The following is a 12832-nucleotide window of genomic DNA, read 5'->3' on the forward strand; positions in this document are numbered from 1 at the left end:
CCCAGTGACCAGACAAACCAAGGCAGCCACGAGACACAAATCCACTGCAATCTGGGCTTTCAAAGTTCCTCTTCCCTCACAACCACTTCGTAAAATGTATCTGCAGTCAACATCTTTACTCTCTCCATGAAGGCTGTGCTGTGCTTCCCAACACCAAAAAAGACAAGGCTGTTATGTCCCTAAATTTCTGGTTTTAAACAGCTCAAAATTTAAACAAAGAATGCTCTCAACTCCTTAAGGAAATCTTTTGGGGGTGCACCAGAGAAGCCACGAAGGGTAGAGAGCCTGGAGAAAAGAAGTCTTGCTTCTATTTTAGTCCAGTTTCACAATTAAAAAAAGAAGTAAATAAAGCCAAAAGCAGAGAATCTAAAGCCACATCACACACCTGTTGGCTGTACCAGAGGCAGCACTTCGAGAAGAGGCTGTGGATGGTTTCTGTACAGTTCCTGAGCTTCCAGAAATAGTTAATGGTGACTGCCTGTGGAAACAAAAACCACTGTCAAAAGACAGGTTCTCACACCAGAGAAACTCCACCTGGCAGCAAAACTTCCTGAATTCAAGCTGTTTAAGATACTCAAATGGAATTCTTGTTTATCTTTCAGAAAGTCCACAGAGCTATGACAACCCAAAAGCCCAGAACCCCCTTGTGCAGCTGCAGCACCAATTTTAGAAGAGGAGGTTTCTTTTGGAAGAAGCTCAGCACACCTACCCTCCACACATCAAGAACTCACTGGAAGCCCTCCTGCCAGCTGCTCCCAAAGGCATATCATCTGCAGGAGGAACACATGGAAAACCCACATCAGCAAGCAGAATCAGAAAAAAAATCAGACCTTCCATATTGCTGTCATAGAGAAAAACATTTCTGTGAATATATGAAAACTTCCCACAAAAGGTTTTGTGTAGGAAAATATCTCAAATGTGGCCCCCAACAAAAATGGAACTGGGGAAGGAAGCTCTTTACAAAATTATTTTTATATTATAAATATAAATATTATATTTATAATATTTATATATAATATTATATAAATATATATGTTTGTTTTTGGGTTGTTGCCATATCATAATTTTGAAATAAACTCCACTGGGTAGGAGCACAAGGTATCAGCACTGGGCTGTTTACAACAGTGGATGGCAGAAACCCTTCAGGGCAGTCATTTAGTCAAATATTTACCACAACTGGTGGCATCATCCACAAATCAGCTGACTTTGTGCAATTCAGGTTGGGACCACGTCATAAATGAGCCACATCCAAGTTTCTCCTTTCTATAAGCCCAGGGTGATGTTTTACCTTTCATGTTAGAAGTGTTTTATGTTTACCTACATCTGTTATTTAAAGCTCTAGAGCATGAGCTATAAATGTTCAGTGAGTCTGGAGGAAACAAAGAACTCCAAGAGAATCTTTGGGTCTTTCATCAGCAGTTGTTTACAACTGAATCTCTTCTTCTACTGCCAAGCCCCACTGTTTTCCATGACTTTAACCCACCCCTCTTTGGCTGCTCAATGAAGATAAAAATGTCCCAGATAGAAATGCAGTACCCAAGAGTTTCCTTCCAAAGAGGAATCAAACTACATAAATTAATTTTAATTTGAATTTTGACACATTTAGAGCAAAGAGAGCCAAAGAACAACAGGAGGTAGAAGTGTGTTATGAATGAAAATTGAGTTGAGATGTAAAAATAAGAAAATTTCTTACATGAATGGTCTGAAGAGATATTGTGTGGGACAAGAACAAAGTCATCTGTGTCACAAGAGGAGTTCTTGCTACTGGTACTGGCAGAGTCTTTAGAGACTTGAAGATAGTTAGGAGGGCCCAGTGGAGGGGAAGACAAATTTTCTTCTTGAATGTGCTGCATGTCTGGCAGAGACTGGAAGGGGGTGGTGGGAAGAAGAAAAAAGTTACAAAAACTCACTGTAAATCCAGTGATTCACAAAGCAGAAATGCTTTTGAACGATGACATTTCAAATACTGGAGAACTCTGTAGTGTCAGTTTAGACAGTTCTATACTGATCAGGCTGTGAGTTTAAACAATTGGGGTTTATTCAATTATTCCTGGTGATGCAGATGTACCTGCTCCAAATGTCACATAGAATTGAAGTCACTGGTTTGTAATAAGGGGCCTTAGCCAAAAGGGCCAATTCAAAATTTATCTGTAAATCTCTAACAGTCATTACATTGCAAACCATATTAAAATATCTAAAGATTTGCTGCTCTAGCATTTGATATTTGTATGGGGGTTTTTTTACCTTAAGCAAAAAGAACAACAAAACCCCCACAAGATACAACACAAGGAACAAGAGAGCACCAAAGTGTTAATGGCATTTAAGGAAAAGACAGGGGTGTTCCTTGCTCTTTGCTCCTAAACATGACACTTTACAGTGTTCAAGTATTAAAAGATTTTAAAAATTCATGAATTCTTGGCTAAACATTACAGAAAATATTTTCTGGAGATTGTTGTGTAACACAGAACTTACTGGAGGAGAAGCAAAGCGACAAGGAGAGCTACCACAGGAACTGCCAGAGACTGAGCCTGGGTATGTGGGCACTGGTACAGGACAAGCTAGAAGAGAAAAACCCAGAGGGGGGAAAAAAAAAAGTGAGTAAGACTTCAAAAGGCTGAATTTCAAACAAATTTCCTCACTGCTTCTCATTCATAAGCCCTTACACAGCTTATAAGAACAGCACATCCTCAATCACACGAGGGTATTTCAGTTCAGTGCAAACGTCAAAAGAACAAGTAAATAAGTATCACATTTCACTCTGGCATAATACAAGAAAGGATTCAACACTCAGGCTCACAACAACAGGCAGGCTGAGGAAAATGTCTCATAAACACTTAGTGTGATATTTGGCAGATCTTTCTCCCTCCCAGCCTGCAACATTCATCATTCACACAAATAAGTGAAAAAAAAAAAAAAATCAAAATTCCAACTAACTACTTACATTTTTTCACTGTTGAAATGTGATCCAGGAAAGGGTGGTTGAAAAATGCTTCTGTAGAACAAGAAACAACCAGCATTGTGAGTAGATGTACAAATGACAGAATTTACAGGCTGTAATGCAGATGGTGATAAATGGTTGCATTCCCAGAATCAACACTGCAGAGCCAGAGGGTGAAGAGCTTATAAAAGATTAAAGCTGTCTATGGTATGTGCTGCTATAGAGTTTGGAAAGGAAACAAGAATCAATTTAATAACTTCAAACATCAGTCAGCAAGGCAAATCAGACTGAATCACTGGAAGAAATCTTGTGACTGCACTTAAAGCCATGTACACAAGAAACCTCCCTACACTGCTGAGGAAATTATGTTTTCTGTGGTGGTAATTCAGTTTTAGTCTGCTCTTCAAAACAAGGAGCATTTTTCACACCAGACACTGAAAGTATTTTCAGCTCTGCCTTTCCCAAGGATTGACATTTATTTTTGATGCCATTAAAGCTACACCTTTGGTGGCAAAAAAGAGAATCACAGCAGAGCCATTCTCCTTTCCACTTCCCAACAGCAGAACACAACAATTCATGGCATAAAGCAGAATTAGACACCACTTCTTTAAAAATTTCCTCAGTGAACTCACTGTTGTTCCATTAGAAATATTTTGCTTTTGTTGTAAATGGATATGCTGAGGCACTTTTAATTGAGCATAACCAGTTGGCCACTAAGTTCCATGGAAAGTTTTGTTCTGCAAGGAGCAGTGTTCAGCTGGTTCAGGGAATTTGAGGGTTGGTGGGAGCCAGCTGCTGAGCTGGGTGAACTTTAATGTCCTAACACTGGAGGAAAAACAATGCTGTGCCTCAGACATAAGCAAATAACAAGAAAAAAAAAAAAAAAGAGAAAGAATCTGAGGCCTGGAGTTGTGTCCCTTCCTTCAGCAACACTTTCCCCATGACCTGATAAGGGAAGGAATCCAGCTGCAATGCCTGAACAATGCAATTCTTCACTTACACACAGGGATCAGGTGCTCTCCAGCTTTGGTCCAACACCTGCTGCTCTACTTCATACTGCTGGAAGCTCAACAACATTTCCAGGGCTATTTTTACTTTAACAACAGGGCTCTGCTAGAAACCCTCCCTTTCACTCCCTTTGCTAAGCACATTCCAGAGCAGCCCCTTTGAGGCCCTTGAAGTGGCTCAGCCAAGGAAAACACGACTTTCAGCACTGCCACTCTGCTTTCTATTTTTCTTTCGAAGCACAAACGCTTTCTCCCACCACCACAAGTGATACAGTGAATTTCCCATGTCTGAAAAAACTGTAGGGATCAGCACACCCAGAGTGCAGAGTGGAATCAATTACTCACAGTCCATGTTTGTGAGGTATTATTTCTCCTACATGGAGAGATTTATATACTGACCAATATAATTTGTGACATTTTACCCAATTATTGTGAGCTTTTTCCAGATCTGAACTAAAATTTTAAGATTAACATTTCCTGGCAGCTATGATAAAACTGCATTAACAAGTAGTGCTATAAAATTTAAATAAGCAGCATGAATACCATGACATACAAGATGCAGCTAAGAAGAATTAATCAAGATACTGTTCAATAATGTTTTTCCAAGGTGGGTTCTTCCAGTACATGGAAATCAGAAATGTTTGCTCCTATTCTGGTGCTAAAACAGCAGTTTAAGTAACAGAAATAAGACAGCAGTTAAAGTAAGAGAAATAAAGAAATCAGAAATGTTTGCTCCTATTCTGGTGCTAAAACAGCAGTTTAAGTAACAGAAATAAGACAGCAGTTAAAGTAAGAGAAATAAAGAAATCAGAAATGTTTTCTCCCAGGCTGATGCTAAAACATCACTTAAAGTAACAGAAATAAGATTTCAACATGAAATTTAAGGTATAGCAGTAAATCCTTGAAGGAAAGGGCACAATTGAAAGAATTAAAGTGATTTATATTTCACTACTCAAAAACAAACAAAGTGATTTATGTGCATCACTTAATACTGGCAGTAGTTATCCAGTGATTTGTTTTAGCTACTCTGCTTTCTTTATGAAAACAGAGAAGAAAAAACCACTTCAGTTCTCATGTAATTGGTTGTGGACAAAAGGTCAAGATAATTTTTCTGGTCACATGAATACAACTAACAAGGAAAGTCAAAAGAGCAAGAGAAAGGAAAAAAAGAAATACATACCAAAGTCCATTCTGTCCTTTTGGTTTCTCTGGAGCAAGCCCAAGAGCAGGTCAGCCAGGTAAGCTGATGTTTCCCTGGGAATGCTGCACACAAGAGGAAGTAAAACATGCATTAAATGTAATGCATGCATTGAATAATGCATAGCACATTGAATTTCAGGAAAGCAGCATTCTGCCACACCCCTAAGTCATCACTATCTGTGCTTTACAGCCTCAGTCCATTTAGTTTCAGCTGGGTACAAAGCAAGGTGCAACATGATTCACAGGTATCACACTACATCCTTGCAAAGATAGCAACAGCAAATATTTTTATGAATCCCAGGCACTCCCCAAGATGAAAAAGTGTTCAATCAACAAGTGTAAGTGACAGGAAAGGCCATGGTGACATACCTAGGAATCAAATTCCTGTTCTTTTCATAAAACATTCTCAAATCTTGAGGACTATTGGCCTGTCAAATAAAAATGTACATTAATTAAAGCTCGGTTTCATGGAGGAAATGGCTTTTGTTCCTAAGCACACATACACAAAAAGGAGACTTTTGCATATGGGCATTAAAGGAGAAAACACCAGGCAGAGCACTGAGGCTCCTTATTTATGTATTTCCTCTGGATTGAACACACTCATCATGCACACTAAGCACAAACAACTTCTCCCTTGGCATTCCCAAGCCTGTGCAGCCCCAACACTCAGACATCACTTGCTTCTGCTTTCCTGACCAGAAGCAAGAGCCCCAGGAGTGTCCTTCACACTGAGAAGAGGGAAAAGGAAAGGAATTACCTGAAAAGGTGGTTTTCCAACAAGACACTGATAAATCACAGTTCCTATGCTCCACAGGTCTGCTTTAGCATCATAGTGTTGAGACATAATCACTTCAGGGGCCTGGAAAGAACAGCAAATTCTCAGAAGAGGAAACAACAACAGGAAAGCCACAGCAATACAAATCTACTGTCAGAGCAGTATTAACTGAGACCACTTCACTGTAAGAGAAAATTAACATTTTCATGTGCATCACATGCCTTGAGAGCTACCAGCTCCACCTAAAATGAAAGCTGAGTTTCAAAACCACAAAGAAATTTGAAATGCTGATGTTCTGAAGAAAGCACCCAGCATTTGGCATGTCTGGCAAGAAGAGGGACATGTTATTTACTTGGCTTCTGCAGTTCTCCTCCTGGACAGAGAACCACTAAGAAATTATTGATGTCTCTCTGATTATAACAATCATGGTCTCCAAATCCCAAGGAAATAAAAAAAAGGTATTAAAACCATGGAAAGGGGAACTGCACTCTGTCCCTGATCCTTGTAAAGCAACACAAGGCATTTGCCAATCTGCAAGCAGTCAATTATTTTGTTTTGGCAGGAGAATGTTTGAGACAAGCAAGAAAATGTGAAATATCCCTTACCATGTACATAGGGGAACCACAGAGAGTTGCAGCCATCATGTTGCTGTGCAGATAACGAGCAAACCCAAAGTCAGCTGTGTAAAGAACAACCTTGGTCAATGAAGAGAAAGCTCATTTTCAAATTTTTACAGTCTAGAAATCACCTGTCTCTGACTGAAATCTGCTACAATTAACAGAAAGATTAAAAAAAATACAGGTTTAATATCTAGCCAGCTACATGGAATACTAGAATCCTTGTCATGCTGAAAGAATAATGGATTATCTTTCAAATGAGCAAGCCAAGAAGCAGCAGTGACATCATTTACACAAACTGCTGCTCAGGCACCTCCCCAGCTGCAGAACAGCCTGTCTGGCATCAGCAGGAAAGGATTAAAGTCACTGGCTAAATATAAATGGCTCATTAAGAGTGATGAATATACAATCTGCCTGCAGTGAAATCACATCAGGTACAAGCTGAAGAAGTCAAGTTTCAGGTGCCTGAATTTTCCATGCAGGTAAAAGCATCAGAAGCTATCAAGTAAGGACAGCAAGGAAGAAGTTTGGTCTCCCCTGTGCAGTTTTTGAGCAAAAGCACAGGAATGAACTTGTTTAAAACAAAGCAGCTTAAAATAGACACTTAACAGACAACAAGGAGTGATTAAAACTCCTGAAGTGGCCTCTGCAGAGGAGTTTGGTAGTATCATGAATATTTGACATCTCTCCCCTGTTACCAGGCCAAACCTCCCTTCTGCCATGCCAAAACCAGGTCATAACCTTCATTTCTAAACCTCTCAAATAACCCTTAGGAGGATCTACCACTACAAAAGAAAACAGCTGGAAATGCAATTGGAGTCTTGCATACACAGAGTTTTGAAATGGGTTAAAGGCTGCTCCAAGTTTCAAAAGTTAGATTTATACATAATTAAAATAGTTTAGTACTAGAAACATCAGCTAAATAGATTTGTCCTGCAGATTTAATCAAACAGGTCTTTATGATTCAATCCTTTTTCATCCTGAGAGCACAACACAGCATGAAGCTCATCATTCTTGACTTGCTGTCTGATTTGCATCAATTGAACACACTCCACATGCAGGACTTGAACTGGAGAGCCATTTCTGAGGGGGGAAACAGCCCAGGAGTGCTGTGGGATCTCAGCACCTCAGGACTGAGGTGTCACCGAGAGCACCCTTGGGGGGCTCGGGAGTCCTGGAATGTTCCAGAAGTGTCTGCTGGCTGGACTTTGATCCCACACAGGAGACGACACCTGTATGAGGATAGGAGGGTTTCACCGGGGTGAATGGTGAAGGGATCAGTTAATTACAGAGTGAAACACAGGGTTTAGGATTTCTGCACAGGGGGGTTTAGAGAAGTAAGATGGAGGAATTGGGGCGTGTCCTGTCCTTCTTCTTCTTCTTCTTCTCCTCCATCTTCTGTGGTGATGGTGGCACTTTGGGATTGGTCATTACTAAAAGTGCACTGGTCAATAAGGGTGAAAGGTATTGGGGAAAAATGATAAATATTGTACACATAACTTTGGGTATAAAGATAGGTGACCGCCCGGAGGGCAGCACAGTGTGCTCATGGCTGGCTGCTGAGCAGAGCTCTGTCGGGCTGAGAGAAAATCTTTTAGATAAACAATTAATAAACACCGAGACCGAGAAAAGAACTGAAGCCTCTTCTGTTCCTTTGAAACGCGGCTGCCCCAAGGTCACCCCGGGCCTTTCCAGGCCATCCCAACAGCCCAAAACCGGACAGGGTGCAGATTTCCCCCCACAGAGGGAGCTGTACCTATTTTGATGCGGATGCCGCTGACGCTGGATTTGCGGCGGCTGGCGTAGGACAGCAGGATGTTCTGGGGCTTCAGGTCCCTGTGGATGATGCCTTTGCTGTGCAGGATCCTCATGGCTGCTGCAATCTGCTGCAGGAACACCCGGATGGTGTCCTCACTCAGAGTCCCCTTAGCTGCCAGTGACACACAGAGGAGCAGGGGGGAGAATAAATACCAATAACTTTAGGTAAAAGCAATCAACTTCATGGTGATCAGCTGAAAACATAGTGAGTTATAATCTAATCATCATGAATTACAATCCAGTCTCCTGTGTTTTTCTACAAATGTAAATATTTTCAACAATATTGACATCACCATAGTTTTAGAGCAGCTACAGAACTCTAAATAATCTGTTTTTCCAGTGGTTTATTCAACTCGGTAGCATCGCAATTATAAAACTTCTCAATTGCCATTAAATCTCAAATTAAATCTCATTAAGTCTCAAGCTGAGTCAAGGGAAATTTAGGTTGGATATTGGGAAAAAGTTTTTCACAGAAAGGGTGATAAAGTTCTGGAATGTTCTGCCCAGGGAGTGTGGAGTCCCCACCCCTGGGTGTGTTCAACAAAGCCTGGACTGGCACTGGGTGCCAGGGTTTGGGTGAGGTCCTGGGGCTGGGTTGGACTCCATGATCTTTAAGGTCTCTTCCAACCCAGTAATTCTTTGAAATCCTAAACTTTGAAATAAAAAAGGCAAAGGAAGCAAGAAAATAAAAGAACTTCACATTAAGTATAACCAAAAATCATTGTTCTTTATGGAGATGCTGAGAACCACTCTGCTCCGAAATTTCATCCATGACAAAATTTATTTTGAAAGGAAAAAAAATGAGATGTACTTTCAAAAGTCTCTTCTGAAGGTATTACCTCATTCTGCAGCCCAAAAAAGCACTGAACACAGGAGCTGGATTTCACTGTCTGAGTCTTTCCAAAGGTTTTAATGGCAAGTGAATTAGGCTTTTAATACACACAGTTACCATAACAATAGCTGTGCATAAAAAGATTCCTTCAACAGGCTGACATACAAGGGCAAGTAGAAGATTTTCATCATGAAAAATGTGAAGATTAACATCTCTGCTCAAAATTTTGGTTGGAATAAGAATCCATTTGTCATGATTTAGAAATTCTGTCCTCACTTTGGGCAGAGCCATGGAAAATCTCTCCTAAGCCAGCACTGCCTCTTTTTCAGAGCATTATTATATAATTAAATCAGTGGTTTTAAGTTCTCATCTTGGAAAAGAAAAACAGGTGGAATCAAAACACTGGGAACAACCCCCAAAATGTAGTTTTAGAAATAGAAACCCACACATCTTTTCAGCATGCTGCTGATGGTTAACTACAGCTTCTCCCTCATTGACAAATAAGGGAATGCAACATTCAGCTGTGGCAAAAAATAAAAAAGCATTTTCTGTCTGTGAATTACCACATTCATTTACCCACATTTAAAGCACAAGCCAAAAAATCCCACAGAAACACCAATGGATGTGAGGAAGACAGAAAATAAACACATAAAGCAAAATAATAGGGAAATACAGGAATCAATTACCTTGTAAGTAATCTGCCAAGTCCCCACCATTGCAGTACTGTTAAAAAAAACAAAGGGTTTTATTTAAAATATTTAAAATACAAGCACTAAAACACCTGCTACATCATTGCTACTTTGTAATTGTTAATGAAAATTAGATCCCTTCCAGCTGTTTGCCTTAAAATTTTGTCAATTATTTGTAATTAATAATTTGATTTCCACCCTTTATCAATACTTACAGTATAACATGAAACTGAATAATTAATGAAACAAACAGTGCTGATAAATTTAATGGGGCATAGGAAATTCATCATTTACTTTTCAAAATAGTTTGTTTTAGCAAGCCATGGTTATTTGCAGCTGTGCAAAAGAACAGTTTTGTCTAGAAGTCTTTAAAACAACCAGAAACATGCATGTTAACACATACCTCCATGACCAAAAAGACAGAATTGGGCATTTCCTAAAAGAGAAGAAAAATGATTTAAGAATGTGAGAATACAAAGTGCATTAACCAAATGCAACATGGGATTCTCCCATCACTGAGACACCTTAAAGTCACTGATTCAGAGCATAGCAAAAGCGTAGATTTTCCACTATGAGATATTTTACATTTCCAATCATATTTTCATATGCAAAACCATAAAACCAGCAGGCAATACTTCCATGCAGTGCCTCCCTTGGCAGCAGCAATCCCTGCCCTGCTCCTCAGGGCTCTGTCCATCCTCCTCACATTTTCCAGAGCATTCACCTCCCATGACCTCCCTGCAACCTGAATTCCCTCTCTTGGAACTGGGGAAAAGTTCCTGAAAGGCAGATTGCCCAACTTCTACTGTAAATTACCTACACCCTTCACAAATGCAGTTACAAAAATAAATCCCTGCTTAAAGCTGACTGTAACAAAAACATTCATCCTGTTTCCAAATATTTATTTTGTGTGAGGGAAGAAAGGCCTGATCTGTCTGTGCTAATAATCAACATTGTTTTCCACAGTCTCCTGCATGAGACACTTCTGTTGGACCTTCAAAATTGAAGATTCTGAGAGTTTTTATAAAGCAAAAGTATTTTTTCCTCTCTCTGAGCTGATTAATATTGAAAGGAAAGAACACAAAGAGAACTGGAAGGAAACTAAAGGAAGTGTACAGTAAACAGGATGATGCTTTTAGTTACACAGTGTGTTACCTCCCTTTCCCTTTAAAAATAAACTTAAACAAGGGCTGACAGATTGAGGGAAAATATGGTTTTTTAAGGCAGTTGAAGGAAAAAAAGTGAGATGGCACCAGACAAGGGCAGGCACAGGCCCCAGTGGGAAGTGGGGCTGCAGACAGTCTGACTCAACCCTGCTGAAGTGACACCAGGAAGGCAAAAGGGACAGCAAAATTGCACAGCAAAACAAATGCTGTGAACTCAGGCACCTTCCCCTGTGCTTGCACTGCCACTTCAGCAGATGCTCCATTCGACCACTCTGGCAAGAATTGCCACCAGGGTGCCATTGGCAAGGGCTCACTTATGTTAGAAAGCTTGAAAAAGAGAAATAAAAGCAAAAATAGGCCTGGGCTAGAGAAACCAATGACCCCTAAACACAGCCCATCACAGACACTGACACCCAGGCAACTCCAAATAACAGAAATAATTACAGTTCAAGATGAACTGGATGGTTTGAGGTTAATTCAAGGCTGTATTAGCCTGCTTCACTTTTGGGAAGAATTTAGTCACTCCTGTCTGTGTTACAGAAATGTATCTGAGGTTCTTTCCAGCCCAAAACATAAAGTACATTTTGCAGATTTGTTTACATTGGGAAATTAGCTTCGAAGAAAGCAAGTTTCTAGGAATATGAGTCAAATCTGTTGGGAATGGCAGGCAAACTCCAAGCAATATAGAATATTAAAGCAGCAGCAGATCACATTTCAGGAAGCCCCAATTGTTCAATGCTTCTGCAATAGCTGTGGCCAACATGAACCATAATTTACATTCCTACAAACACCTCAAAACCTCAGTGCATACAGCAAAGCAAAAAAAAAAAAAACCATTAGTAATTACTTGCTTTGCAAATTACTGAAAATATATAATTGTTCCTTTCTTCATTGTTCCTTTGCAACAACACCTTCCAAGACAGAAGCTGTCTTTTAGGAATCTGAGATCCCAATTTATCAAATTGAAAATTCTGCCAAGTGAGGATCACTTCACTTAAAGGATAGCTATGATGTGGAGCAGAAGAACCCAGCTAAAGGAACTCCATTCTCCAGGGACAAGAAAGCAGCTCAGCTCCTGGATTTCCAGCCCAGCTTTGCAATGCCATGAATCACAAAGATGTTCCACAGTGTCAGAGCCTCCAGTGCACAAAGCAGCAGCTCAGGGCAGCAGGTAATGCTCAGCTCATGACTGACATTTATTACATTTATTCATCACAGAACTGAGAGGATGTGTGTGCTGGATTCCCTTGGAAACAAAGTCCTCTCAATGAACTGCTCTCTTCAGAAACACTGAGCTGATGATTTGCCCTGCTGTACCAGCCTTCACCTGTTTGGAAGGTAATTGCTGCAGATCACACTGGATTGCCCTCAAAGAGAATCACTCCTTTTAAAAAAATTATGTTCTTGATGAAAAATAACAAATCAAGTCACCAAGTAAAGTCCCAGTAAGAAGTAGAGCATGATTCCTTAATGTAGCTTAGAAAATCCTTTTTTAATGAATCAGCAGAGCAGATTAGAGATTTCACAAAGACATTTTCCCAGACTCAAAAGTCCTCTCCAGCTCATAGTGAGGAAGTAATGGCTTGCACAGAACTGATACCAACCTCCCCAACCACAACTTGTCCCAAGGTGAACTCACAAACACTTTTCAATATCCCACCAACACAAGCTTTACTTCAAAACAGCTGAACTTGTTCAACCCTTCAGATCTGCTCAAATTTTGCCTTCCAGTTCTTGGCCAGCCTAACTGGGAATGTGATCTCCATTTGGGGAATAATTCAGAGCAGACA

General features: G+C 40.1%; 1 protein-coding gene across 1 annotated transcript in view; it reads right to left on the minus strand.

The window, feature by feature from the left end:
• ULK2 (unc-51 like autophagy activating kinase 2) overlaps positions 1 to 12832 on the minus strand; it is a 37396-nt gene that overhangs the window by 15688 nt on the left and 8876 nt on the right. Inside the window, exons 4-15 of the mRNA XM_005493540.4 lie at positions 10280 to 10312; positions 9874 to 9910; positions 8294 to 8467; positions 6526 to 6599; positions 5903 to 6004; positions 5515 to 5573; positions 5126 to 5208; positions 2942 to 2992; positions 2473 to 2558; positions 1694 to 1865; positions 710 to 770; positions 386 to 478 (exon numbers count right to left, since the gene is read on the minus strand). Of these exons, the coding sequence (XP_005493597.1) occupies positions 386 to 478; positions 710 to 770; positions 1694 to 1865; positions 2473 to 2558; positions 2942 to 2992; positions 5126 to 5208; positions 5515 to 5573; positions 5903 to 6004; positions 6526 to 6599; positions 8294 to 8467; positions 9874 to 9910; positions 10280 to 10312 (1025 nt within the window). The remainder of the gene's footprint in view (positions 1 to 385; positions 479 to 709; positions 771 to 1693; positions 1866 to 2472; positions 2559 to 2941; positions 2993 to 5125; positions 5209 to 5514; positions 5574 to 5902; positions 6005 to 6525; positions 6600 to 8293; positions 8468 to 9873; positions 9911 to 10279; positions 10313 to 12832) is intronic.

This window comes from Zonotrichia albicollis, chromosome 22 (assembly GCF_047830755.1).
Source record: "Zonotrichia albicollis isolate bZonAlb1 chromosome 22, bZonAlb1.hap1, whole genome shotgun sequence".
Lineage (NCBI taxonomy): Eukaryota > Metazoa > Chordata > Aves > Passeriformes > Passerellidae > Zonotrichia > Zonotrichia albicollis.